The sequence below is a fragment of the Rhinolophus sinicus genome, chromosome 15, assembly GCF_057876585.1.
Source record: "Rhinolophus sinicus isolate RSI-liver-muscle chromosome 15, RSI-T2T, whole genome shotgun sequence".
Classification (NCBI taxonomy): Eukaryota; Metazoa; Chordata; class Mammalia; order Chiroptera; family Rhinolophidae; genus Rhinolophus; species Rhinolophus sinicus.
This window is the reverse complement of record NC_142515.1, coordinates 87146494-87170445: the sequence shown is the minus strand read 5'-3', so window position 1 is coordinate 87170445 and position 23952 is coordinate 87146494. Positions and strand designations below refer to the sequence as shown.

The following is a 23952-nucleotide window of genomic DNA, read 5'->3' as shown; positions in this document are numbered from 1 at the left end:
CACAGAGTCTGAGTCCAGCTGGGCAGACAGGCTTTATTCCAGGCGCTGGAGAGCAGTGGCCCCCACTCCTCCCATAGAAGGACACGGGGTGGCGGAACGAGAGCCTGGCTGGACCCAGCCAGTGGGGGTGGGTGGCTCAGAGCAGGAAGGGGATGATTGGCATGCGCAGGGGCGGGTAGTCTCGGAACTCCTTCAGGTAGCTGCGGTGCTTGCCCTTGGCCCAGATGGTCATCTGGGTGAAGCCCACCAGGGAGAAGAGGGCCACTGTGGGGCAAAGCAGGGTGTCAGGGAGGGAGGCACGGCCTGGGGAGGCACGGCCTGGCTGAAGGAGGGGGAGTGGGCTCACCTGGGAGACACTGCGTCATGATAGCAAAGCCGATCCAGGACCCCATCTGTGGGCAGAACAGGCAGGGATGAGGGCAGACAGGCTGGGCTGGCCTGTTCTGTTGAGGCCTGGGCCACCTTCCCCCCCAACCCTTAACTTTCCAAATGGGGGGTGGGAACCAAATTCTCAGGCTAGGGGGACCCCAAGTAAAGGAGGGGCACATGACTACGCTTTCCCTCAGCCCACAAAAGCCTCAAGCCCAGCCTTACACCTCCCAACCCCTAGAGGCCACAGTCTCCATCTCCAGATGCTCTAAGTTCAGGCTGCAAAAGCAGCTGCTGAGCCAGGCAACCAGCCCTCTATTAGGGACTGGCCCCTCCACAAGGAACCGCAAGCCCCAGGAGGAAGAGGAGAGGGGAGTAGGGTAGTCCCTCACCTCATAGGTGTAGTTAGGGCAGGACACCAGCAGAAAGAGCCATGTGAAGGGGTTCTTCGTGGGGTAGGGGATCTTCCTGGCCTTGGACCCTAGTGGGTAAGATGGGAAGGACAAGTAAGACCCCCCCTGGCCCAGCCTGCCTGCCCACCTGCCCACAGGAGGCCACTCACCTGCTGGCCTCAGGTCCCGCAGGGCCATGTGGATGGAGAAGTTGCCCACCTGGCAGATCTATCAGAGGAGAAGGGTCAGCCCAGAACACCCCAGACTCCCTCCACCCCATCCCCCATGCCAGCCTGCTTACCACAAAGATGGCGAGTGCCAGTTTAACCTGCTGTGCTCCATAGGCTGAAAAGGAAGCAGAGGGGAGGCCCATGAGGGGAGCCAGCGGGGAATGCAGGCTCGCAGGGGGAGCAGAGTCACCAAAGCCACTTACTAGGGGGCGTGTAGAGAGGGTGGTTGATGTAATAGGCCATCCACGCAGCGAAGCCCCAGTAGTAGGTGCAGTTCTGAAAGGGAGCAGAGCTGAGATGAGGCCTGGCCGGGCAGGGGACAGGTCCGGGGTGCGGGCAGGAGGGGTGGGCCTGGGACACGAGACCTGGGACTCACCTTGAAGATGTTGCGCAAGGGCATGGTGCCATGGGAGAAGCGGTGCACGAAGAGTGTCTCCAGTAGGCGCTTGATGTAGTGGAATGAATGGCAGATGCAGGCGAGGCTGGGGGGCGGGGGGTGCAGCTCAGCAGGGGCCCGATCCACAGGCCTTTACCCCCACCCCCTCACCCCACCTCCAGCGTGGCCCACTCACTGCACCACCGTGTGCCGGCTGGACGTGAAGTCGTATTTGTGGCCATAGATAAAGGGCACGCGGAAGTAGAAGAGCAGATAGATGAAAAGAGGCCCCGTGTACTCTGTCAAGAAGACCTGGAAGGATGGGGGCAGGTGAGTCACCCCAATGTGGCCGATGTGAGAAGAGGCTGTGGGCAGGGTCAGGACTCACCGTCACCCAACTGATCTGGGCCCCCAGGTCCCGGAAGTAAAGTGTGGCCGTGGTGCCCACAGGCAGCTTCTGCAGAACGTCCTCATCCTTCAGGGACTTGCCCTCTGCAGAGAGGCAAGCCAGGGCTCAGGGGCTGCCAGGGCCTTCACCCACTGCCACCGGGGTGCCCAGAGGTGGCGGAGCAGATGGCTGTACTCACTGGGGTCCAGGCGGAGGGACTGGCGGGCGGGGTACCACTGCGGATCTGTGGGGAGAGCAGAACGTCACAGCGCACAGACTGGCAGGGCCCAGCCACCCCACAACTCCCCCGTCTCCGACAAGGCCTCGGTGGCCCATGGGGGCCCGTGGGGCTCCAGGATTGGACAGGAAAGAGTGCAGGCGGAAGTGGGATGTCCTGGAATCTCAGCAAAGGTGTTCCTGCTGATAGCCACACGGGGGCGCCGCCACAGGCAAGCCCACAGAGGCCTGGGCCATCCGGGGGCAGCTCCGCAGGCCCTGTGGTCGGGGAGGCTCACAGAAGGGGTCCCACCCGGAGGCCCCTGATCAGAGGGGCCACAGAAGGCAGTATGGCTGGGCCCTGGACTTACGGCTCTTAGTGAAAAGATTCTTGATCTCTGCGATGGTGGCATGGGGCTCCACCTGCAGGAAGCACAACGCAGGAAGGTTGGCCCTGGGAGACAGCCCAGACCCCTGATCCAGGATTCCTCCTGGTAAAGGGGGATGGGCAGGGGCCTGCGCAGCTGCTATGGGAGCAGGCAGGGTGGAGGGCCAGGCCCCCTGCCCACACAGTGGAGAGGAACAGCAGGGCCTGCCATAGTGGCGACAGCAGTGGGCCTGAGGGCCGCTGTACCAGGCAGCCAGGATGCCCCTGGCTGGGCTAGGAGACAGTCTGAGCACAGGAAGCTGGGCCTGCTTCTCTGCCTCTCCTCTCCACTCCCACCCACGACTACCCCCGAGTGAAGGCCCGCAGTCCAAGCCAGACCCCCCCTGGGTAGGGAGCAGGTTCAACGCCAACCTCCTTCCCAGGTCCCGAGGCCCTGCAGGGTCCAATGTGGCTGCCCCGCCTCCTCCTGCACTGGGAGGTCACATCCAGGGGCCAGAACTGCCCACTCACCCCGAGCTGTCAAGGGCAGGCTGGGCCCCCCACCCCACAGGCAGGGGTGGGGCTGGAGGGGCTCGCTCTTCTCCCTTGGCACCAGGAGACGCCAGAAGGAATGGCGTCATGGGCCCAGCACCCTGGCCCAGTGCAGCCAGTGCTGCAGTCCTACCTTGTCCAGGAAGCACAGCTTCTCCCGAGTCTTCGCGTCCAGAATCTCCACCTCGAAGAAGAGAACAGCCTTTTTAGGTTTCTTGGTCACCTTGGGGGGCACAGGCCGGGGTAGGCCATTGAGGCCGAAGCCAGGGCCGGGACCAAGGCCCTGGCTGGCCTCCCGAGCCACCAAGCTCACACTCAGGTCCATGCCGCCCCGCTGTGCCCGCACAGCCAGCGGCCCAAACTGCCGGCCGTCAGTCCCCACCACTAACCTCCCCACGCGCAGCACTCTGGGCCAGGCCACGCGATCAAATTCTGCCGCGGTGCTGGAAAGGAGCCCACGCCTGCCCTGGCACTGCTGCTTTCTGTGCAGATGTAACCCGAGTGGCCCCACAGCCATGCCCAGCTAAATATAAAACTGCCCAATCTGAGCCCCCCAGGAGCCATGGCACAGGCCTGGGAGCAGCCCCCTGGGGACTGGGTGACCCTGAAAGTGAGACTTTCTAGTGGACACAGCCCCCACGAGAGCACCAGGAAGCAGAGAGATTCCCAGGGGCAGGCAGAGAAGTACCCCCGGGCCCCTGTGCCCAGTGCTGGGTGGGGGCCAGTCACCCACACCCCGGCACCCAACTCAGGCCAGCAGAGCTCACTGGGCTTGGAGAAACCCCAGCCAGTTTGAGAATCCGTGAAGTAGATCATCCATTTCCCCTTCTGAGCTGTGAGAGACACTTGGATTATTTCCCTTGTGCATTTATGTTTCCAGGGAGGTGACAGATTCCAGGGTTATTGGTGCAGAGAGCTTCTCTATGTGTGGAAAGGGTCAGGAAACCAGGGAGTTTCCAGAAAGCACCAGGGCTGAGGCAGATGAGGCCTTGGCCCCGCCTCCCTGACCTCCCTCTCCACATATTTCTAACTAGATCCACCCAGGCCATGTTTAAGGCTACCTTCAGGGCAATCTTCCTGCCATGTCAGCCAAACCCAGCCCCCTTGTCCAGGCCCTGAGCCCCCCAAAGCCCAGAGCACACAGCCTGTGTACGCACACATGCTCCCTCCCTGAGTCCCAGGGCAGTGGCCAGGCAGTGACAGAGGAGCAGGGGGGGGAGTGCGGGAGGGAGTCCCCAGGGATCTGCCCCACTCACCCCGCACAGGTCAGAGCAGTGAAGGTGAGAACTGCTGGAGGAGCTGCAGGGAGGCCTACCGGGCTGGATCCCGAAAGGCCTGAAAGCCATGCGTGTGGCCTCCACACCTGGGGCAGGGCTGGGTCTGACCCCAAGTCAGTCACTGGGCAGCAGGAGCTGAGGACCCTTCCCCGCCCTAGTGGGCCCTCAGTCAGCGGCAGCATGGGGAAGAGGAGAAGGGCACAAAACCCCAGGCAGGACCCCAGCCAAACTGAGGGCCTGCCACCCACCCACCTGCTAATGGGTCCTCTGCAACTGTAGGCCCCCCGAAGGAAGAGACTCCCCTCACACGCACCCCAACAGCGGGAGAGGTAGGGGACATGGTGGGCGGCACGTGGTCAGCCCTGCCACAGTCATTTCCCTCTGGGCCTCAGCCCGCAGGCACATAGGAAGGTGTGCACCTCTTGGGACTATGAGTGTCCCCTGAGACAACGCCAGCAAGGTGCCTGACAGAAGCACAGTGCCCCAAAACGTTCGGCCCGTGGAGCTGCCACGCATGGGCCTGGGTTCAGATCCCGGTTCCCCTACTGGCCAGCTGGTGGCTGCGGCACTCACCCCATTGTGGACGTGAGTGTAGGAGAGGGCCAGCACCTGAGATGTCCGGGCCAAGCTGCCCGTTGTTACTGCACTAGACAGAGCTCTGCCAAGCCATGTGGCCTCGGGGCACAGTTTACTGAACCCCTCACTGAACCGCTCTAAGCCACAGGGGTAACAAGGCCAAGCAATGGGACTTGTGGGAGAGGAAAGGGGCACACACGGAATGTGCCAGAAAAGGCTGGAACAGAGGGCCCCGGGCAGGCACAGGGCCTGCCCCATGGTTGCAGGTATATTAATAGTTGCTGGGTCCCAGGCGGGCAGTGCCCACATGCCTTCTGAGCCCGTGTGGTCTACAAGAAGGCAGCACCACACCTATCAGGAGAAGAGGCCTCTGAGTTCCTGCTGAAACACTCAACAGCTTAAAATACAACCGGCAGCCTTCACTGCAGGCCAGCTGCTGGGGGAGGGCTGAAATCCTACCCTCCCCCAAACTGGGCACCACACCAGGGCCCAGGAGGAGAGGACAGCCTGTCAGGGCCCCAACTGGCTGCTGGGAGAAGAAGCTGGGTGGCAGGAGGGGGTGGCCAGGAGAGGGGCCATGCTCCCAGCAGCTGCTTCACTGTGCCCAGGCCAGCCAGAGGCCGGAGGAGACGGGCAGGCGAGCCCTCACAAAGGTAAGCTCAGCCCTCAGGGCAGCACCCAGGGGCCCGACCCCCAGGGCGGGGGCTGCCCCAGCTCAGGGCCATCATAGCAGGATCGGTCTTCACTTCCCATTTCCTACCCCCAAATCCTGGGACCCAGCAGCCATCTTCACCCCAAGAGAAGCCTGAAAGGCCGGGGATGGGGGTGTAGGACCTCTGTCTACTCTTGTTGCAGCTCCCTGTGCCTCTATAATTATTTCAAAAGAAAAAGTTCAAGTTATGCTAGGTGGGAAAACACAAAGTTTTGCTAGGTGAAAGAAGCTAGACACAAAGGGTCACATATATATAGGAAATGCCCAGAACAGGTAAATCCATAGAGACAGAAAGCAGACTGGTAGTTGCAGGGGGCTGGAGGAGGGAGAACGGGAAGTGTCAGCTAATGGTGACCTGGTCTCCTTTCGTGGTGATGGAAAGTTGTGGAACTAGACAGAAGGGGTGGGTGTACAACACTGTGAATGTACTAAATGCCACTATTCACTTTTAAATGGTTCATCTTTTATGTGAATATCATCTCAATAAAAACTTTTAAAGGGGGGGGAATCTAACAAACGGGCCCCAATTACCCATAAAAAAAAGTCTCCCAGCGCCACCCCACCCCCAGACTGAGGGCCTAAATGTAGGGAACCCCGTCATATGCTTCCCAGTCTTCAGGCCCTGAGCTCACCATCCCGCCCTGCAACCCCACCATCCCACTGCTCTGTGCCGAGCATACCTCCCATGCCCCAGGCTTGACACACACACATACACACCCACACACCCATATGCATGCCCAAGCCTGAGGCCAACCTGGGGTGGGAGCCCAGAGAAGGCCCAGGACTGGGGTCCGACAGCATAGGCTGCTGCTGAGCACAGAAGGGGAGGCAGCAGGCCCAGGCCCCAGCCCTAGGGAAAAGGCGGGCTGAGGGACAGAAAGGAGCGGTTGGCACCCCTGAGGGACCTGGGGACAGCCACTCCTGCCCCTACAGAGGGAAGGGGTTGGGAGGGGGCAGCACATTCTACTCTAGGGATGAATAAAGCGAGGCCTGTGAGGGGGGTCACTGGCCTAAGGTCCCTCAATAGCTGCAGGCAGGGAGTGTGGCCACATGGCCTGCAATGGACAGAGGACAAGGACAGAGCAGGCACCCTGGCCTGGGGCACATGCGATGACAGTTCCATGAGCCTGGGAGGAATTCTCACCCAGAGGCCTGAGATTCCGGGGCCCAGCCGACAGCTACGCGGGCAGCGGGGGTGGGGGGTACCAGGACAGGGGCGAGGCCGCAGCCCACCCAGGAGGAGCAGCAGGGACCATGCGGTGGTCTTCCCCAGCCCAAAGTACACCTGCAGCCACTGCCCAGCAGCAAGCCCCCGGCCCTTCACTGTCTTCATGTTACTGATCAAGGTAGCAGTGTAGAAAGAGGGGCGCCTTTTTCTGAGCACCTGCTCCAAGCTAGCACCAGTGCCCAGAGCCTTCAGAGAGGCCACACTCCAGGGACAGACCCTGTCTGGAGATGAGAAAACCAGAGCACAGTTACGCAACTGTAGGAGAGGCTCAGGGCCCTTGCACACACTGTTCCCGCTGCCTAGGACACTAGGGACTCGGCCCTCACCCCCACCCCCACCGGCCTTCAGTCCACTTCTCAGGGAGGCCCTTCTTGACCATCAACTTAAAATATGGACCCCAGGCCTTTCCCGCCTGCCTCCCACTGGGCTGTCAGTCATTCCCCAGCACCCGGAAAACAACCTGGCATGAAGCTGTGCCCTGTAAACACTTGTGTGAGGCCCCTGGCCAAAGACTCACCTATTTCCTGGTTGTGTGGCCCAGTCAAGCCACCCAACCCTCCGAACCTGTTTCCTCATCTACAAAGTGGGCTGCCCCACCTGCCATCTCACAGAGTTACTGTAAGATTTGCAGAGATAATAACAAACAACAAAAGTACATAAACATACCTCGCCTAGAACAAATCTTATAAGTATAATAAATATAGACCAATATTAGCAAAACAGTACTGCTAGATGACCAGGGAGCCAGGCCCCTTCTCCCCAAATCCTGACCAGGGCCATGAAGGGGCCCATCCACAGGATACCAAGGTCAAACAGGTGGTGAGATGATGCTTCATCCAGCTGCTGACAGTGAGCGCAACCCTAACAATAGCAAGACACACGTGTGGGCATGAGACGTGGGGGGGGCCTGCTGCCACCCTCCCTACCACAGTTCCCCACTGAGCGGGAGGTTACCATATCTCTGCTGCCCCCTTGTGGCCGCGGCCTCCACTCCCAGCCCCTAAAAGGGCGCAGCAGCAGCCTCCCTTCCAGTCCCACGTCCCAAGTCCAGTACAGGATGGGACCAGGATGGGACCAAGAGAGAGTGAATGCTAACCCCAGCTCTGCCACTAACCAGTCAAGAGGCTTCAGGGAGCCCTGCCTCACATTCACTCATTCCTGCCCCCCTTCTTCCCACGCCTGGGCACTGCAGTAAACAAAACCAAGTCCCTGCCTCCAGGGGACCTGCATTCATCTGTGTGCTGAGGGATAACGAGCAGGGGGCAGGGGCGTGTTCGGCCACCAAGGACATAGAAGTGAAACAGAGAAGGCGGGGACATCAGGAGTGGGGGGGTGGCCATCTTGGACAGAGCGGTCAGGGAAGACTTTCCTTAAAAATGGGCATCTGAGCAAAGGCCAGTGGAAGTGAGGGGACCAACCACGCACACATCTGGGGGAAAAGCGTTCCACGTAAAGGGGGTGACAAGTGCAAAGACCCTGAGGCTGGACTGTGCCTAGCATGTCATGGAGCAGGAAGGAGGTCATGTGGCCTAAACAGAGTAAGTGAGGACAGAAGACAGGGAGGTGATGGGAACAGGTCACGCAGGGCCTTATGGGCCACAGGAAGTGAGGTGGGAGCCATGGAGGGTTTGTGAGCAGAAGAGCACATGACCTCATGGGTGTTCACCGGCACCCCCTCAGAATTGGTGAGGATGGGAGTGAGAAATGGAAATTCTGGACAGTCTATGAAGGTGGCGGCAACAGGATCTGCTGATGGTTTGCATGTGGCGGCGAGAGGAAGAAAAAATCTGAGGTTTCTATCTGAGCCCCACAAGGGAGGAACAGCAAGTAGGACGGGCAGCGGGAGGGGCAGGCACCACCTGAGCCCAGATGGGAAGAGCCGAGTTTGCAAATGGTGTTCCACCCTGTGTGAGCCACCAGGGAAACACATACACAGGGCCCAGGCACCAATGTCCAGGTCACCGGAGCCAGGAGCCTGGGCCCCTCTTAAGCCTGTTTCCCCATCTTTACAAACACAATGAGCCGGTGCTTCCCAGCCTCCTCCCATCTGTAAGCGCAGTGGCCTCGTGCTGAAGTCCACATCCAGGGCCTGGGACGAGGGGCTGGCACAGGCCTGAGAGTCAGCTTGAATTCAGGGTCACCATCATCACCTCCCACTTTTGCATCTGGAACTTCTGTGCATCCTAAGATGGGAGCTAACCAATGGTTTAGGTAAGGACAACAGGCCCAGAACTGCAGCAGCTTCTCAGCCACCTCTCCTCATCCTCTCCATTCATCCTATGGTGGCCAAGGGAGCAGGAGCCATGAGCTCCATTTCAGATAAGGGGTGCAGGGTACACCGAGGTCATGCAAACGCCTAAGCCCAGACCCCCCACCACACAGCCTCTGGGGCCGCACCCCCAGCCAGTGCATGCTCCGCTGCCCCCATGCAGAAATGGCACAGGGCAGCACACCCTGCTGCTAGCAGGCTCTCTGGGGCCCACAAGGGACTGTCTGCCAGGAAAGGGCCCTTCAACTGGGCTGCGTGGTGCTGGGAGCCTGGCGCCACCCAGCAAGGGCCTGCACGGGGCCTGCAGGGGAGTGTATGCCTTGGTGGACGACATCTTCTCCCGAGGCTGGAACACAAGAGGCCCACTATGTGTGCAAACCCTGCTCAGAGCAACCTAGGACTCAAGGCAAAGACGCAAAGGGCCCTACAGGTCCTTCAGCCGACCGGCCCAGGCACTCACAGCTCCCATAACCCCCACTCGGGGCACAGGAGCTGCCACACCCAAAGGCTGGAGGCCTGGCCCATCGCAGTGCCTGGCCAGTTCCCCCACTTCAAACACAGACTCTTGAGTGCATTCACCTGGACTCAGCAACAAGACTCTCGGCTCCCTTTCCCTTCCACTATCCAGAAATATCGAAGTCACACCATGCCTGCCAGGGCAGCTGAGAAGACCTTGGGCTCAGCTGCCAGGAAGCCAACACAGGCTACACCTGCTCCGCCAGAAATACCTCCTTCCCCAGTGGCCTCGCCTCGTGACCCCATTTCTCCGAGGTCCCTGGGGCCACTGTGGTAAGGGCTGAATGTCGTCACCCAGGCTGGGAAGGGCAGAGAGGCTGACCACGCACTCCCAGGTCCCGAGCCAGCTCCCACCTCCTGCGCCCACTGGCCAGACAAGGGTCTGAATGCCAATGTCCCCGGTCTGTGGGACCCAGGGCCAGGAGAAGCAGGGAGAACCCTATGCAGGCTGGTAGCATCTAGACTCAAAGTAGGTTCTTCGGGTACTCAGGTCCCCCTGAGTTGGTCACTGCAATCACAGAAGGCCCAAGATGAAGGGGACGCTGGACCAACACGGTGGGGACTTGGTGAGAGGGCCTGGGCCAGCTGCTCACTGGCACCCACAGCCCACGCAGCTCCCTGGAAGTTCCTGTTCCATTTGGAAGTGCCACCACGAGGAACGTGTATCAGATGCTGACCTCATGCCAAGCACTGTGCTAAGACCTTCACCTGCATAACTCTCCTATCCTCACCTGGGCCTGTGACCCCAGTTAGGTGGATCAGATAACTGAGGCTTGAAAACAGGGGAGCCCTCACCCACGACGCATAGCCAGGAAGTGCCGGCGCTGACGCTGGCCCAGCCTGCTTGGGCCCACAGCTGCCACTCACCACCATGATGCAACACAGCTGCCACTGAAGAGCAGGACTAAACATTAACAGAAAAAGCAGGGGAAACCCTGGACCCGATTGTCTGGAAGGCACCCCCCTCCCTGCTGACACTCCAACTCCAGCACACTAGTCTTGGAAGGTCCAGACTCTGCAGAACGTGCCACCTCCAGGGGAGTGCCCTGCAGGGGTGCCTGAGGGCTGAGCCTGCTCCTCCCTTGGCCATGTTATACAGAGGGCAAAAGGCGTGTCACCTCCTGACACTACAGAGGCCCAGAGAGGCCCAGCAGCTGTCACAATGCTTCTTGCACGTTTTCCTATCACAAACTAAGGCCACTAATGGATCCAGAAAAGCAGTGCCACAGAGGGGACAACACTGAGCAAGAGGCAGTGCTGCAGAGGCTGGAGTCAGACCAACCTTTCCTGCCTGAGCCCTGGCTTCTCCATCTGGCTGATGGGAATGTTCATAGAGGATCAAACACAGATGACTCCTGTGGCACACATGACAGAAGCCCTGCCCAGTGGTCCTGAACCCGGCCTGCTTGTGAGACAAGTTAGACAAGGAAATTGCGGTCTCTGATGGGGGCCCAGCATCCATAGCTTCAAAAATTCCCAGGTGACACAGGAAGGCGGCCCCCTGAACCTGGGCTGCCTTCCTTAAACAGACCCCTGCCTTTTGGCAAACGCCCAAAACCCTTACAACTGATGCAGGCTTCCCAGAGCCTCCCAGATCCTCCCAGTGGGGCCTCGGCCAACCCCTTCCCAGGGCCCTCCCCCTGGGAGATGCCAGGACCCAGCCTCCACCTCCACCATCTTCCACTGACCCTTTTAGATTGGCAGTTACCCCATTTTACAGACAAGGAGGCTGAGGCTCAGGAGAACTTGTGAGCCCAAGGGGATGTGGGCTACAAGTTCTAGGGGCAGGACCCCATCTGTTTTTGCTCCTTAGGAACTAAACGCTCTTCATCCAGGGCTGTCCCAGGCCCTGGAGCCCCGGGGGATGGCCCAGAGCTACACCCCCTACACCCCTACACCCCCTGGCCAGGTCAAGGTTGGTGACATGTGGTGTCTCTCTGCATCTCTGGGCAGGAAGGTGCTGTCAGATCGGCAAGCTGGAAAAGGCTGGAGACACTGACCCCTGAGGACACACGCTGACTGGAGCAACGGGAAGGAGGGCTCATCCAGGCCAAACCCCTACCTGCACCCAGCACTCCGGCCCGAGTGCAGCACGCAGGTTAGTCCACCCCCGGGAGCTCAGCTTGTGTAATAGTGAGTCTGGGATCCACGCAGCGTGCCTCATACATGCCTCCTGCACACTCACAATGTGCCAAACACTGGGGCACGTCCTCCACACAAATTACCTCCTTTACTATTAATACCCTTTGAGGAAAGTCTCGTTTATTCACCACATAAACACAGACTGAACACCTACTACATGCCAGGCACTGTTAAGGGCTCTGGGGATTCAGCTGTGGAAGGACAGATAGAAATCCTTGCCCACGCAGAGCGGACAGTTTAGCCAAGGAATAGAGACAATTAAATAGTTACACGTATTAGAAGATGACATGTCATAGGAAAAGGGGACAGGGAGTGGCAGGTGAAGGGAGGGTGTGCAGTTTTACATAAAGTGGTCAAGAAAGGCCTCCCTAAGGGGACGTTGAGCCAAGCCCTGAAGGCAGTGAAGGCAGAGCCGTTCAGAGATCTGGGGAGAATATCCAGGCAGAGGAATAGCCTGTGCAAAGGCCCTGGGGTGCATCATGCTTGGTGTGCTCAAGCAACAGAGCAGAGGCCTGTGTGGCTGGAGAGATGGGACGAGGAGGGGAGTGGAAGGAGGTGAGGGCAGAGTAGTGACAGGTCATACAGAGTCTCACGGGCAGGGTGAGGACTTTGGCTTCTACTCAAGTGAGGTGGGAGCCATGAAGAGTTCTGGGCAGAGCAGGAACATGACCTGACTTGGGTTCTTAAAGGCTCTCTCCGGATGGTAGGGAATCAAGGGTGGAAGTAGGAATCCTAATAAGAGTCTATGGGAACAATTCTATTACTATAAAGGGAGGCTTAGACCAGGGGTCAGCAAACTAAAGCCCACAGGCCAATTTGATTCACTGTCTGCCTGTTTGTATACAAGCTAAGAAACAGTTTTTACATTTTTAAATGGTTGAAAAAAATCAAAAGAAGCCTATTTCGTAACACATGGAATTATATGAATTATATGAATTCAAATGTCAGTATCCACAAACAAAATGGTATTGGAACAGGGGCATGCACATTGGTTGACCTTTGTCTAGGGCTGCTTCTGTTACAACAGCTAATCCATTAGGCACCCTCCACTGTTTATCTGAAAGAAAAGACTGGTGACCCGGTCCCGGGGACTGACAACAGGACCTGGTCCCCAGGGACTGGTGTCACTCACTTTCTCATCTCCACGCAGGTCCCCATGAGCCAAGTGGCATGACAGGCATTACCCAGTCAGGGTGGGAGACCAGGCCCCATTTCCCGGTCCAGCCTCGGCCCCTGGGCTTCTGCCCAGAGGAGCTCCAACCAAGCCCATCAGACCTCCTATTGTAGTACGTAGGAGTGAGCCAGTGGGCTCTGCCTGAGGGTGGCTGTGGCCACCTCCTGCATAGCAATTCCGTCCCCTGTGCCCCACAGGGGCAGTAGGCTGGGGAAGAGCCCAGTCCCGGAGGCCATGGGCTGCACCCATGCAGAGCAAGGATGTGCTTGCTGCACAGAGACCTGCAAAGGGCTCAACCACATACAGAGGGAACCTCCAAAAGCCTTTTCTGCTAACGGAGAAGTTCCCGTTCTTCATTCACTCAGCAAACACTTGCTGAACCTGTCCCTTGCTGGGTACCAGGCTCGGTGATGAAGAGAAAGACCTATATGTGACAGCAAGGTGCTGGGCAGTGTTCCAGGGGCTGGGACACGATGCTGAGCACAGCCGAGAGAGGCCATGCCCCCTACCAGGCCTGCTTTTGTTCAAGCGGAACACCAGCAAAGCATCTGTCACAGAACACAAGGTCAGGATGTACCAGATGCCATGAAGAAAAGAAAGCAGGGCAGGCGGCCAGAGTGGTCAGGGAAGGCCTTTCTAAGGAAGTGCCATTTGAGCAGAAACATGAGGCTCCCTGGAGGAGGCGCAAAGGCCTTGATGCAGCACACAGCTTGGCAGGGCTTTGGAGAGTGAACTTGAGGGCAAGCAGCTGCGGAGGAGGCTGACAAGCATTTTGGGAAGTGGCTGGAGTGCCACAACCTGGTCTGGTTTGGAAAAGGATCCCTCTCCCTGTTGGAGGGGCATGCATGGAAGCAGACACCATAGTGAGTCTCAAAAACAACCCAGTCCAGAGACTCTGGTGGCTTGGAATGGGGCAAAGAGGTGGCAAGTGGTGAAAAAGACACACCAGGTCCCAGATCCTGAGTTGTCACTGACTCAAAACAAGCCACCGATTTTTAAGGTGGAAAAAAAAACTGTCTATGTCAGTATAAGATATATGATATGTATCGATCAATTGTAAGATACATCCCAACTTAAGGAATACGAAAATGGGGGGGAAATGTGTATTTTGGGATAAAGATAAGAGAGCAGTAACAAGTGCAAGAGGACTCAGCATGATCCTCTCGCTGAGGGGTGCAGGGTTTCTGAAACGTCTAACAGGCCTAGCTGCGTCTACAAAGGGAAAAGTAAATTGAGACGATGCCGGCCCCAGCTTTTCAGAGAAGGGTCGAGGAAGATGGCCGCGAATGTCTTCCCACTTGCAGTGTCTCTGCTGGCTCTGCTCTGCCCTCCGGTTGAGAATGAAAGGGAGCAAGAGGAAAGGACTCCAGGAGTCTTGACATGGACATCCTTCCCCGCGCTTTCTCCCTGGATGGTCCATGTTCCCAGACCCAGCTGGAGAGACTGTACATGGTTTCCAGTCACTGGAAATGGTGCCGCCCACTGAGGCCCCAGGTGAGCCGGAATGTGGCAGGAAGTACAATTCCTGGGCCCGCCTGGAGAAGCCTGGCAGGAAATATTCTTGGGGCCTGATGATCATGATTTAGTGCTTCCCATGGGATCCCCACTTATCCTTACAGGACAACTCAAAGTTCAGGTAACTAACTTTGGGCAAAAAAGAGGGGAAAAAAAAGAATGGCCAAAGTCCAAAAGATCTAAAGATGAGCAGTGACCAACTTCACGACAGAAGGGGGCGCACGCTAACGCAGTGAAGCTACATGTGCTCCCACCCAGAAACACCAGTCCCTGAAGCAGCCAAGAACCGTGCAAGCTGAGAGGGTCCCTCCCCCTGGAGTTGCAGTGCCTTCTGGGGGGCACTGAGGACATGGCGAATTGCCTGAGCCCTCCCCGCACCTTGCTCTGTAGTACAGCGTCTCTAACAGACATACATAATCACTCACCCCCACCAGGGGCCGGGCTGAAGAGAGCAACGGGCTCACACAAACAAACACACACTCCCCTCTCTGCTATCTGAAGGTGCTAAGTCTGTGTGGAGAACTAAACCAGGAGAGGTGACAGAGTGACGAGTGTGGCCTGGCTGGGTCAGGGGGAGCCTCTCAGAGGAGGTGACATTTGAGCTGAGGCCTGAATGACAGCATTCCCAGACTGGATGAGCAGAGCTGCTGCTCCTGAAACCGTCCCAGCACTGGGGTTCCCCAGCCCTGTCCTCTGTGGGTCCCCACCCGCAGAGATTTTGTTAGACCTGAGTCTCTGGAGCAAATAGTATTCAACAATATACTGTTTCAGACTATACATCCCCAAGAATTCTGATATTACCCTCACCCCCAAAAAAGGGAAATAATCCCCCAACACCACCTCCTGGGAAGCATCCATGTGGCACTCCCCCACCCCTACTGAGTTAAGACTCCTGAGGTTCCTGGGAGGCAGCTTCCCCCCACAAGAATACTGGAGGCTCCAGCTGTAACCCCTCAAGCTTCAACCTGTTTCTTGATGCTCCGTGAAGCCCCAGTGCAAGCGCTAAACCGCGCTCCCCCAACCTTAGCCGACCCACACCCACCCCGAGGTCAGGTGGGTGCTGTGCCCATGGGCCCCACCACACAAAGGGCATGCCCAGCCCAGCGCTCCCTGGTCCCTTTAAACAGGGGGAGAGGGAAAAAAAAATATTTCAGAAGGGTCAGGGGACAGCCCAAACTCTGCAGTCCCCGGCGCTGACTGACTGGTCCAGCGACTGCTTACATAAGAGCCGGGCTCGAGCAGGGACAGGGCTGTGCCAGCCTGCCAGTGACCCCGAGCTACTGAGAGGCGCTTTGTCCCTCAGACGGCTAGGAAAGGCTTGTGGCCCATCTGTAAGTAACCATGGGACTAGGGGGCGGTAAGCCCCACACCCCATCCACAGTGCATTTATCCATAATAAGGAACTACCCTGTATTTACATAACAAACACCAGAACACAGGGCCCCCAAGGACTTAAAAATAAACTGCCCCCTGGAAGTGAACCTTTTAGGTAAAACCAATAGGAAAAGGGGATTGTCATCATCCTTGGGATAAAGTCCCCCTGCGTCGGTGTCGGGGTGGCTACAAAGCCCTGCATGGCCAGCCTCATTTCTTGATGCGGGACACCCACAAAGTCTGGCCTCCAGGCCTCTGCCTCCTGCTGTTCCCTTCCCCCTCCCCCTACCCAAAGATCCCACTCTTTCAGGCCTCACTTAGATGGAAGACCTGGAGGGCAGAGGCTGTGGTTCATTTATCCCAGTATTCCTGGCCTGTGATAGGTAAAGAGAATAAAAAACTATCGGCACTAATGAAGAAGGGGATGGGCTGGAAAACATAAGCAAAGGACGACAGGGAATGCCTTGGCCGGCCTGTGCGTGGAGGGCCGGGCCCCGGGGCGGTCCTGGCAGCTCCCACGGCCTGAAGTCCCGGGGGGTGACTTTGAAGTGTGTGACATTATATCAAAATTGATCACAGGCGTCTGAGCTTCTTCCTCCATCTTCTGGGCATATTATTAGCATGAAGCCACCTCCAGGAGCCCAATCAGCCATCTTCATTGGCAATTTCTGACGCGTTCCAAAGCCACATGCAGAAAGCACTTCAGGTGGCCTCACTGACGCACCTCTGTCCTTACTTGCCCAGTGATTTGTCCTTACCCACCTAATGCATTGTACCTTGACTGTGGGCCAGGAAGTACGCTGGCCACTTCACACTCCCCAGTGGCCCTGAGACAGGTGTCCTCATCCTGGCTCCGTGGGTGAGAGAACTGAAGCTTAAGCAGGTGAAGGAACTGTCCTGAGGGCAGACTGGCAACCTCCACAGGACATGTCCTTCACGACCACACGCTTCATTCCCTCCTCAGTGCATGACCACCTGGGCCCACCCTGGGTTTGGCAGAATTGGGCTCTGCCACTCACTGTGACCATGGGCACGTCACTTTGCTCTTCTGAGCCCATTTCCCTATTTGTCAAACAGGGATACGAACAGTACCTACTTCATCGGTTTATTGTGAGGGTTAAATAAGTCACTAGATGAAAAACACTCAGTGAGAATTACACTGGTAGTGGCTTTAGTATTAGTATTACTACGATGCTTTGGCTGTCCCCGGGTATTCAAACATTCTCAGCTGCCACTGTCAGTATCAGCAACAGGGTGTTAAGACCCAGCCTGAACTTGACCAACTAGCCCAAGATATCTGGCCCTTCTCACCCACCCAAGCCTGTCAGTGAAAGTACAGAGATTCCCCACCAAACAATTTTGTAACCAGGGACGCAAGTCCCTTCCACGCACATTCCCTCCACCTCCTCTCCTCAGGAACCAGTTATTCAAGAGGCTCTGCTGAGCTCAGCATTCCCAGTCCCAGACAGTGTGGCTCAGTTGCCCCACCCAGAGCCCTCCCTCACCCACTGTGCAGCTCTTCTCACTGGACTTATCGCCTCAGGCCCACCCCACCCCCACTCCTCCACCTCAGCGTTGGAGGGGTGGGGGGAACCAAGTAGGTCAGCAGAACTTGCTAAATGTTACCTGTAGCTGCTGTGTTGTGCCTGGCACAGACCTGAGTGCCTTTCACCTATCTGCTCATCAGAGCAATAACTCCGTGAAGCCATAACCCCATGAAGTAGAGACCACTATGCCCAGCGGAGTGGTGGTCGGTGTGCAACAGGGAGCTCAGAAGGGGTCAGAGACTGATGACAGCATTTGCCACTTTCCAGAGTTTAAATAGCCAGCAGCCCCCCAGCCTCACACCACCCTCTACTGATTTCAAGCTGTCAACCTGATGTCCCTGAATTGATACGCAAGATCAGAAGAGCCAATGTGGGCCAGCTAGGGCACACCCCTGACCCCCATTCTGTGGATGAGAACACTGGCTCTGAGGTTGCAGAACCTGCCCATGGCCTCCAGCTTTGTATGGGGCAGTTAAGCATCTGAACCCAGCTCGGATCCAAAGCCTGCAGGCTTTGCTGTCTTCCCAGGAAGGACAGCGCCCAACCCAATGGGGGACTGACCACGTGGCCCTGGGAAAGGCCCTCCTCTCCGGGCCTCAGGTCCCTCATCTGTAGAGTGCAGAAGACACAAACCAGAGAGCTCCTTCAGGCCCAGGGTTCTGAGATTCTAGGGACCCACAGCAATGGCGTGGCTCAGGTGCAGAGCTGCACCACTAAGGGACAGAGGAGGGGACTCACCAGGAGAACCTGACAGTTTGAATCACGACCTTTTCAGAGCAAGAAGCCTGTGGGGTGTCAAAAGCCTAAGACCACCCCCCACTGCCACAGGCTCTTGGCATGCCAACACAAGAAAGGCCTTTAAAGCTCCCCAAGATTTCCTGGCTCACCAGTGCCCATCTGGCTCTTACCTCCAGAACTCCAAGGAGCAGCCCATCCAATTTCAGGGCAGAGGAAGACTATCTGCCAACAGTCCACAGTGGCCCACAGGGCCCCTCCCACCCTCCCCCCAAGGATGCTGTGTCCGCAGAAACATACAGACCATCAGCTGCCTGGGGCAGCATCAGCAGGGGATCCACGGCAGGGACAGAAAGTGGGACAGGCAACTGCTGCCTGGCTGGCTCTGTGACCTAGAGCAACTTAATTTACTTCTCTGAGCCTCGGTTTCCTCATCTGTAAAGTAGAATAGTCGTGCCCACCTGATCAGGTGCTCATAGGACTCAATAACCACCGGCGGTTGCCAGCATCACCATCTTCACACTATTTTGACTCCCAAGGAATCAGAGATCCCGTCTCTACCATGACATAACTGACCTTGGGCACGTTCCTAGTCCACAAAATAGGGGACAAAGAGTACCCACCTCTCAGAGTTTTTGAAAGGACTCCATAAATGCAAACTGTCCCTGCTTTTATCATTATCCAGCCACAAAATATAGCCCAGGAAGGGGGTGTTTCACAACCAGGGTCCATCCCGCCTGCAAATGCAAAATCAGCCTCAGCTCCAAAAGCATTTTCCAAAGGCCTGTCCGATGCAGCATGCAGAAGGGTAGGAGAGTGAGGGCATCAGGCAGTCTCCATCGCAGAACACACCATCTTCCTGCTAACAGGCACCAAATTTAACGTGCAAGGGTCAAAGAGACCCACATGTTAAACCAAGGCTCAATGGCCAGAAACTCCTACTTACCCCTCACCTTCTATTTCAAAAGGACACAAACATTCAGAAGTAAAATTTACAGGAAAACAACAGACACCTAGAATCCCACCTCCCAGGTTTAACAGATACTCGTATTTCATTTTACGCTAGTTATATCAGATTCCTGTTTTAAAAAAATAAAACAGATATAGCTAAAACCTTCCCCACCCCATTTCTTCCCCCTCTTACCCTCCCCAAGCAATGGTTCCTCTAATTACTGTGTAATGCCCATACATTTCTCACCTCTTATTACAATTTACCCTTTTATTAGGTATATATCCATCCATAAACAGTACATGTAAGTTTCATCTGGAACATTTTTTTAAATTTACAGACTCTTTTGCAACTTGTTTTTTTCCACTCAACAGAATGTTTGGAGATTCATTAATGGACTGAGTAAATCAAACTAGATTTTTTTTCTTCATATAATGGAATTGGGCACAACAGTTACAATGAATGAAACACAGCTGCATGTAGCACCTCCCCTTTTATGCGTACTCCTTGGTGATACATTTCCAGCAATTTCACAATGTTAAGATTGGCCCTTGCTGTCACAATTACATGGGTTTCACTCCATGAAGCAGTTGCATACAGGCTCGGAGAGGTGAAGTAAGCTGCCCTGGGTCACACAATTATTTAGTGAGTGGCAGAGCCAGGACTCGGCCCAGGCCTATCCCAAGTCCATACACCTATGACACAATTAAACATGAGTCTACTGTTCTCCTTAATTTTCACCTTCCCACTCAGTTTTCTGGCTCTAAACAATTGTCCCATGACCAGAACTCTAGTTCCAGAACTTTCACTTATTTATTCCTGTGGAGGCAGCTGAAGCAAGAACTTGCCCGAGGCCAGGCACTATATTGACCTAGGATTATTGGCAAACTGGGCACCAATAGAGTTACCCTTTGGCAGGGTGGGGCCATGGAAGATACTAAATAAGGGCAGTGGGGACCCTGAGAGGATGAGGCTTCCTTGCTCCCCAGGAAATGGGTAGTGACGTGGTCTCAGGGAGGCTGAGAGGGACTCATTCCCCTGGGAATTAATAGGCTCATTTACAAGACTCAACAGCCATTTTTCCAGTTGCTACTGGGATCATTACTTTGATCTCTTCTATGCAATGGCAAAACCTGCAATTAAACAAACAAAAAAAAAACACCCTATAGCCTGAGATAAGCAGTTCTCTCTGACCTCAAGACAATCCCAAGGCCTGGTCTGAACCAGGGCCCGATGGTGAGCCGTCTCAATTAGGCCACTGAAGGGACACTTTTTTCATCTCTGATCAGAGGGGAGATAGGCAGTGACAGCAAACTGTCATGAAAACACTAACAAATCTCCCCTTCAGCTGGAATCCTAACTGCCATAACATCAGTTATCAGTCCTGCTTAACTTGCTGTGTGGCACTGCTGGGAGTCCTGGACCTTTCTGTGCAATACTTATATCACTTGTAAACTGTACTTCAGTCACTTACAAATTGCATTTCAATCACTTGTTCACTGCATTTCTTCATCTGGAGAAAGCTCTGCCCACACCCTCCCACACCCCCGTCAAAGGTTTTCCGAGGGAGGCTAAGCTCTCAGTGAACAAGGGATCACTTGGGGGTGAAAGGATGGACTTAGTCCCAAACAGACAAATTCTTTGATGTAGATAGTAAGTAAAACCTTTTCTCAACCTTTGTTAAATGTGAGTGAGAGCATCCTTGCTATTTTTATTGATCTGCAACAAACACTTGAAGTAACACTAATCTGCTTGCTGTGCAAACTGGCCTAGGTGACAACAGGTCCTCCCATACAGAAACTCTGTAGCCATCACCTCAGTGGATACTTGGCAAATGTTAGAAGAGAACGATAAGAGAGAACACAGCAAAATAACTAATTTTTTTTCTCCAAGGTCACTTTGAACATGGGGTTTGAAGCTCCCCCTTCCTTCTGGGAGGGAAAGGTTTGAGTAAGGTAAAGCATGTGCTCCAGGCCAACCAGGTCTTAGGCTGTGCCCAGTTTCCCAGAACACAAGTGCCTACCTCAAGGGTCCTCAGAGCCCTCCTTTATCTGACCGCTAACTAGCAAAAATTGAAATTAACCCCACTTTCAAAATGCCACATGGATCTTCCATCCTGCATCTTTCAAACTGAATGTGACCTTTTCTCCATGGTTACGCTGAGGGTTTCAAGAGAAAACTATATTAGAAGAACTTTAGTCTATAATCATAAAGTTGAATGGGGCATGAGCGATTACTGAATCCCTAACTCCTCATTCTTGGTACCATGTCAAAAATGATTGAGGACTGACACAACCGAAATGCCTATCAATAGACGACTGGATAACGAACCTGTGGTACATTTAGACAATGGAGTATTACTCGACCATAAAAAAGAATGAAAATTTACCATTTGAAACAACATGGATGGACCTAGAGAATATTATGCTAAGTGAAATAGTCAGACTGAGAAAGATAAATACCATATGATCTCACTTATATGTGGAATCTAAAGAACAGAATGAGCAAACAAAACAGAAATAGACTGAGAGATACAGAGAAAAGAAATGATGGTTGCTAGGTGGACGGGGGTTGAGAGACGGGGGTTGAGAGACGGGGGAGAAGGTGAAGGGATTAGAAAGCACAAATTGGTAACTACAATATTGCCATGGGGATACGAAATACAGTATGGGGAACATAATAATGTTGTAAAGGTCATGTAAGGTGCCAGATGGGTAGTGGACTTATCAGGGGGATCACTTCATAGACTGTGTAGATGCTTCAACACTGCGTTAAACACCTGAAGGTGAAGTAGAATAATATTGAATGTCAACTATAATTAAACATATATATCTACATATATACATATAGTCACAGGATGTAAAGTACAGCATAGGGAATATAGTCAATAGTATTGTAACAATTATATATGATGTCAAAGGGGTAGTAGATTGGGGGAGTTATCACTTTGTGAGGAGTGTAAATGTCTAACTATTACGTAGCTTTGTACACATGAAGCTTATTTTAAAAAATGATTGAAGACTTATGGGTCAAGGTTTCAAAAGATTCTGGGTAAATTACCAAAACTAATAATAATAAAGGGGATGGACAAAGATAGTGGTATTCAACTTGTGAATAAAAACAATGAATCCCTCCTTCCATTTATATGAGGTACCTAACAGTCAAATTAATTCATAGAGACAGAAAGTAGACTTATGGTTGCCAGGAGCTGGGCAGAGGGGGGAATAGGAAGTTAGTGTTTTATGGGTACAAGAGATTCCGTTTTGCAAGATCAAAATAGAGTTCTAGAGATGGAAGGTGGTGATGGTTGCAAACAATGTGAATGTACTTAATGCCACTGAGCAGTACCCTTGAAAATGGTTAAGATAGCATATTTTATGTTATATGTATTTTACCACAATTTTTTAAGTTAGGGGGAGAAAACAAGCAATCTCTCCACCTGCTGATTTTCATTTGGGGACTAGCATGGCATACTGGCTAGCAACTAAGACTCTGGAGTCCTGAGTTTTTCTCTCTCTGTTCTGCATTTACTAGCTGGGAACCTTTGGGCAAGTCACTTAACATCTCTGAGACTGTTTCTTCATCTACAAATGGGGATAATAAGAGTAATAGTCTCCTACCTCATAAGCTATGAGGATAAGAGAAAAAGGTAATAGAATCTCAATTAGCACAAGAGTGAGCACTTGCTAAATTATTCTTAAGATGTTAATAATAAATTAGTTTATCATTTAATGATAGTTATTTAAAAGTCAGCAACAATAAGTAACAAAATTATTAATATTATCATTTAAGTCGACAAATGTATCAGAAGACTTCATTTTATGGGAAAAAGACTCCGGGTTAGGAGTCAGAAGACGGGCTTCACGAGTGGCTGTGGGCGTGAGACTTCTCCTCAGTAACACAGCGATTGACAGAGATGATCTCTTAGATTATCAGAAAGCCAGATCAGCTTTGCTGTTTGGCGGGAGCCAGCGCTGGCAGTACCTCCCTCACCTCCTAAGCTTCTCGGGGACGTCCCGGTAAGGGAAGGGGTCCAAAGGTCGTGCCAGAGAGGGCTGATTGCAAAGCCCCTGCCTAAGCCCGAGGCGGCGGCATGGTGCAAGGTTTGTGCAAGACACCCTCGCATCGGGAGCAAGGGTCCTGCACCTGCCAAACTCTGCAACTCTGCTCGCTGGAGGAGCTCCCCAGGCCCTGCAGAGACCCCAAGAAAAGGCACCCCCAAAACAGCCTTGGTTGCAAAATTATAAATACTTCTCCCGCACATGCGCATTGCAATTTACGAGTGGCCCCGGGGCACCACCGCGCCCACTGCGCCTGCGCCGTCCGGCTCTCCCTTCGGGCACAGGACAGGAAAGAGGGATCCCGTGGTCCCACCAAAAAAAAAAAAGAATGGGTCTGCGGCGGCCGCTTACTCCCCGTTTCCTTGTTTCTTACCTCGTAGTGCTTCATGGCTCCCTCACACTGCAGCTGCTGCTCCTGCTGCCGCTGCTGCCTAGCTGCGCAACACGCAGAACAGGACCCTTAACGCGCTCACTACTGCCGCGCGAGACTAACAGCGGCTCCGCGTCCGTCCCGCCTCTCCCTGCCGCGCATGCCCTTCCAGCCAATCAGCGTTCAAGGCGCCCACCTTAGCCACCGCCCCGCGGGACCCGTCTGAGCCAGGACTAGCCGCTCTCGCCAAGGGGTTGACCAATCAGCTTGCGGGACCCATTCAGGGGGCGGAGCGCGGGCACAATCGAGGCGAGGAAGAAGGGGCCAGTCTACCCACCAATCAAAAGGGGCCTCCGCGCCGCTTGCTCATTTCTCCGCCCTTGGGTGGTGTCGCTGTGGAAACCAAGGGAAGCGACGGTTATATTAAGGTGGGAGGCGGGAGCAAGAAGTTGAGTGACAAGAAGGTCAGCATCCACTTGGCGGGCGGCGTGTCTGGGTGAATTCCGAGGTGGGCGGCCCTGGGGGTACTGGGAAGCAACCGGAGATGTCTAGGGGCTGGGAGTGTGGGCTGGGCGCCTGGAGGGAGAGGCCTCTCCGACGAGGGGATCCCTATCTGT

At 54.7% G+C, this 23952-nt stretch overlaps 2 protein-coding genes across 2 annotated transcripts in view; one reads left to right on the top strand and one right to left on the bottom strand.

Moving 5' to 3' along the window:
- Nucleotides 1–13: 13 nt before the first annotated feature.
- TECR (trans-2,3-enoyl-CoA reductase) lies at nucleotides 14–23496 on the bottom strand. The gene is made up of 13 exons (XM_019746164.3): nucleotides 23339–23496; nucleotides 3024–3074; nucleotides 2343–2394; nucleotides 1955–1999; nucleotides 1756–1859; nucleotides 1564–1679; nucleotides 1368–1473; nucleotides 1195–1267; nucleotides 1063–1106; nucleotides 932–989; nucleotides 762–850; nucleotides 347–392; nucleotides 14–264 (listed from the first exon to the last, which is right to left on the bottom strand). Exons 1-13 carry the CDS (start codon nucleotides 23351–23353, stop codon nucleotides 137–139), a joined length of 927 nt encoding a protein of 308 aa, XP_019601723.1. The 5' UTR covers nucleotides 23354–23496; the 3' UTR covers nucleotides 14–136.
- Nucleotides 5257–23952, top strand: part of DNAJB1 (DnaJ heat shock protein family (Hsp40) member B1) — a 28611-nt gene continuing 9915 nt past the window's right edge. Inside the window, exons 1-2 of the mRNA XM_019746153.3 lie at nucleotides 5257–5396; nucleotides 11422–11566. The gene's annotated coding sequence lies outside the window, so the exon portion shown is untranslated. The remainder of the gene's footprint in view (nucleotides 5397–11421; nucleotides 11567–23952) is intronic.

What these genes read in the sequence shown, in the direction of transcription:
- TECR (XM_019746164.3), bottom strand. An exon ending in GCGGGACCTGAGGCCAGCAG is followed by an intron (nt 851 to 931) that starts GTGAGTGGCCTC and finishes CTTACCCACTAG; the next exon opens with GGTCCAAGGCCAGGAAGATC. An exon ending in GCCCTAACTACACCTATGAG is followed by an intron (nt 393 to 761) that starts GTGAGGGACTAC and finishes TTCTGCCCACAG; the next exon opens with ATGGGGTCCTGGATCGGCTT.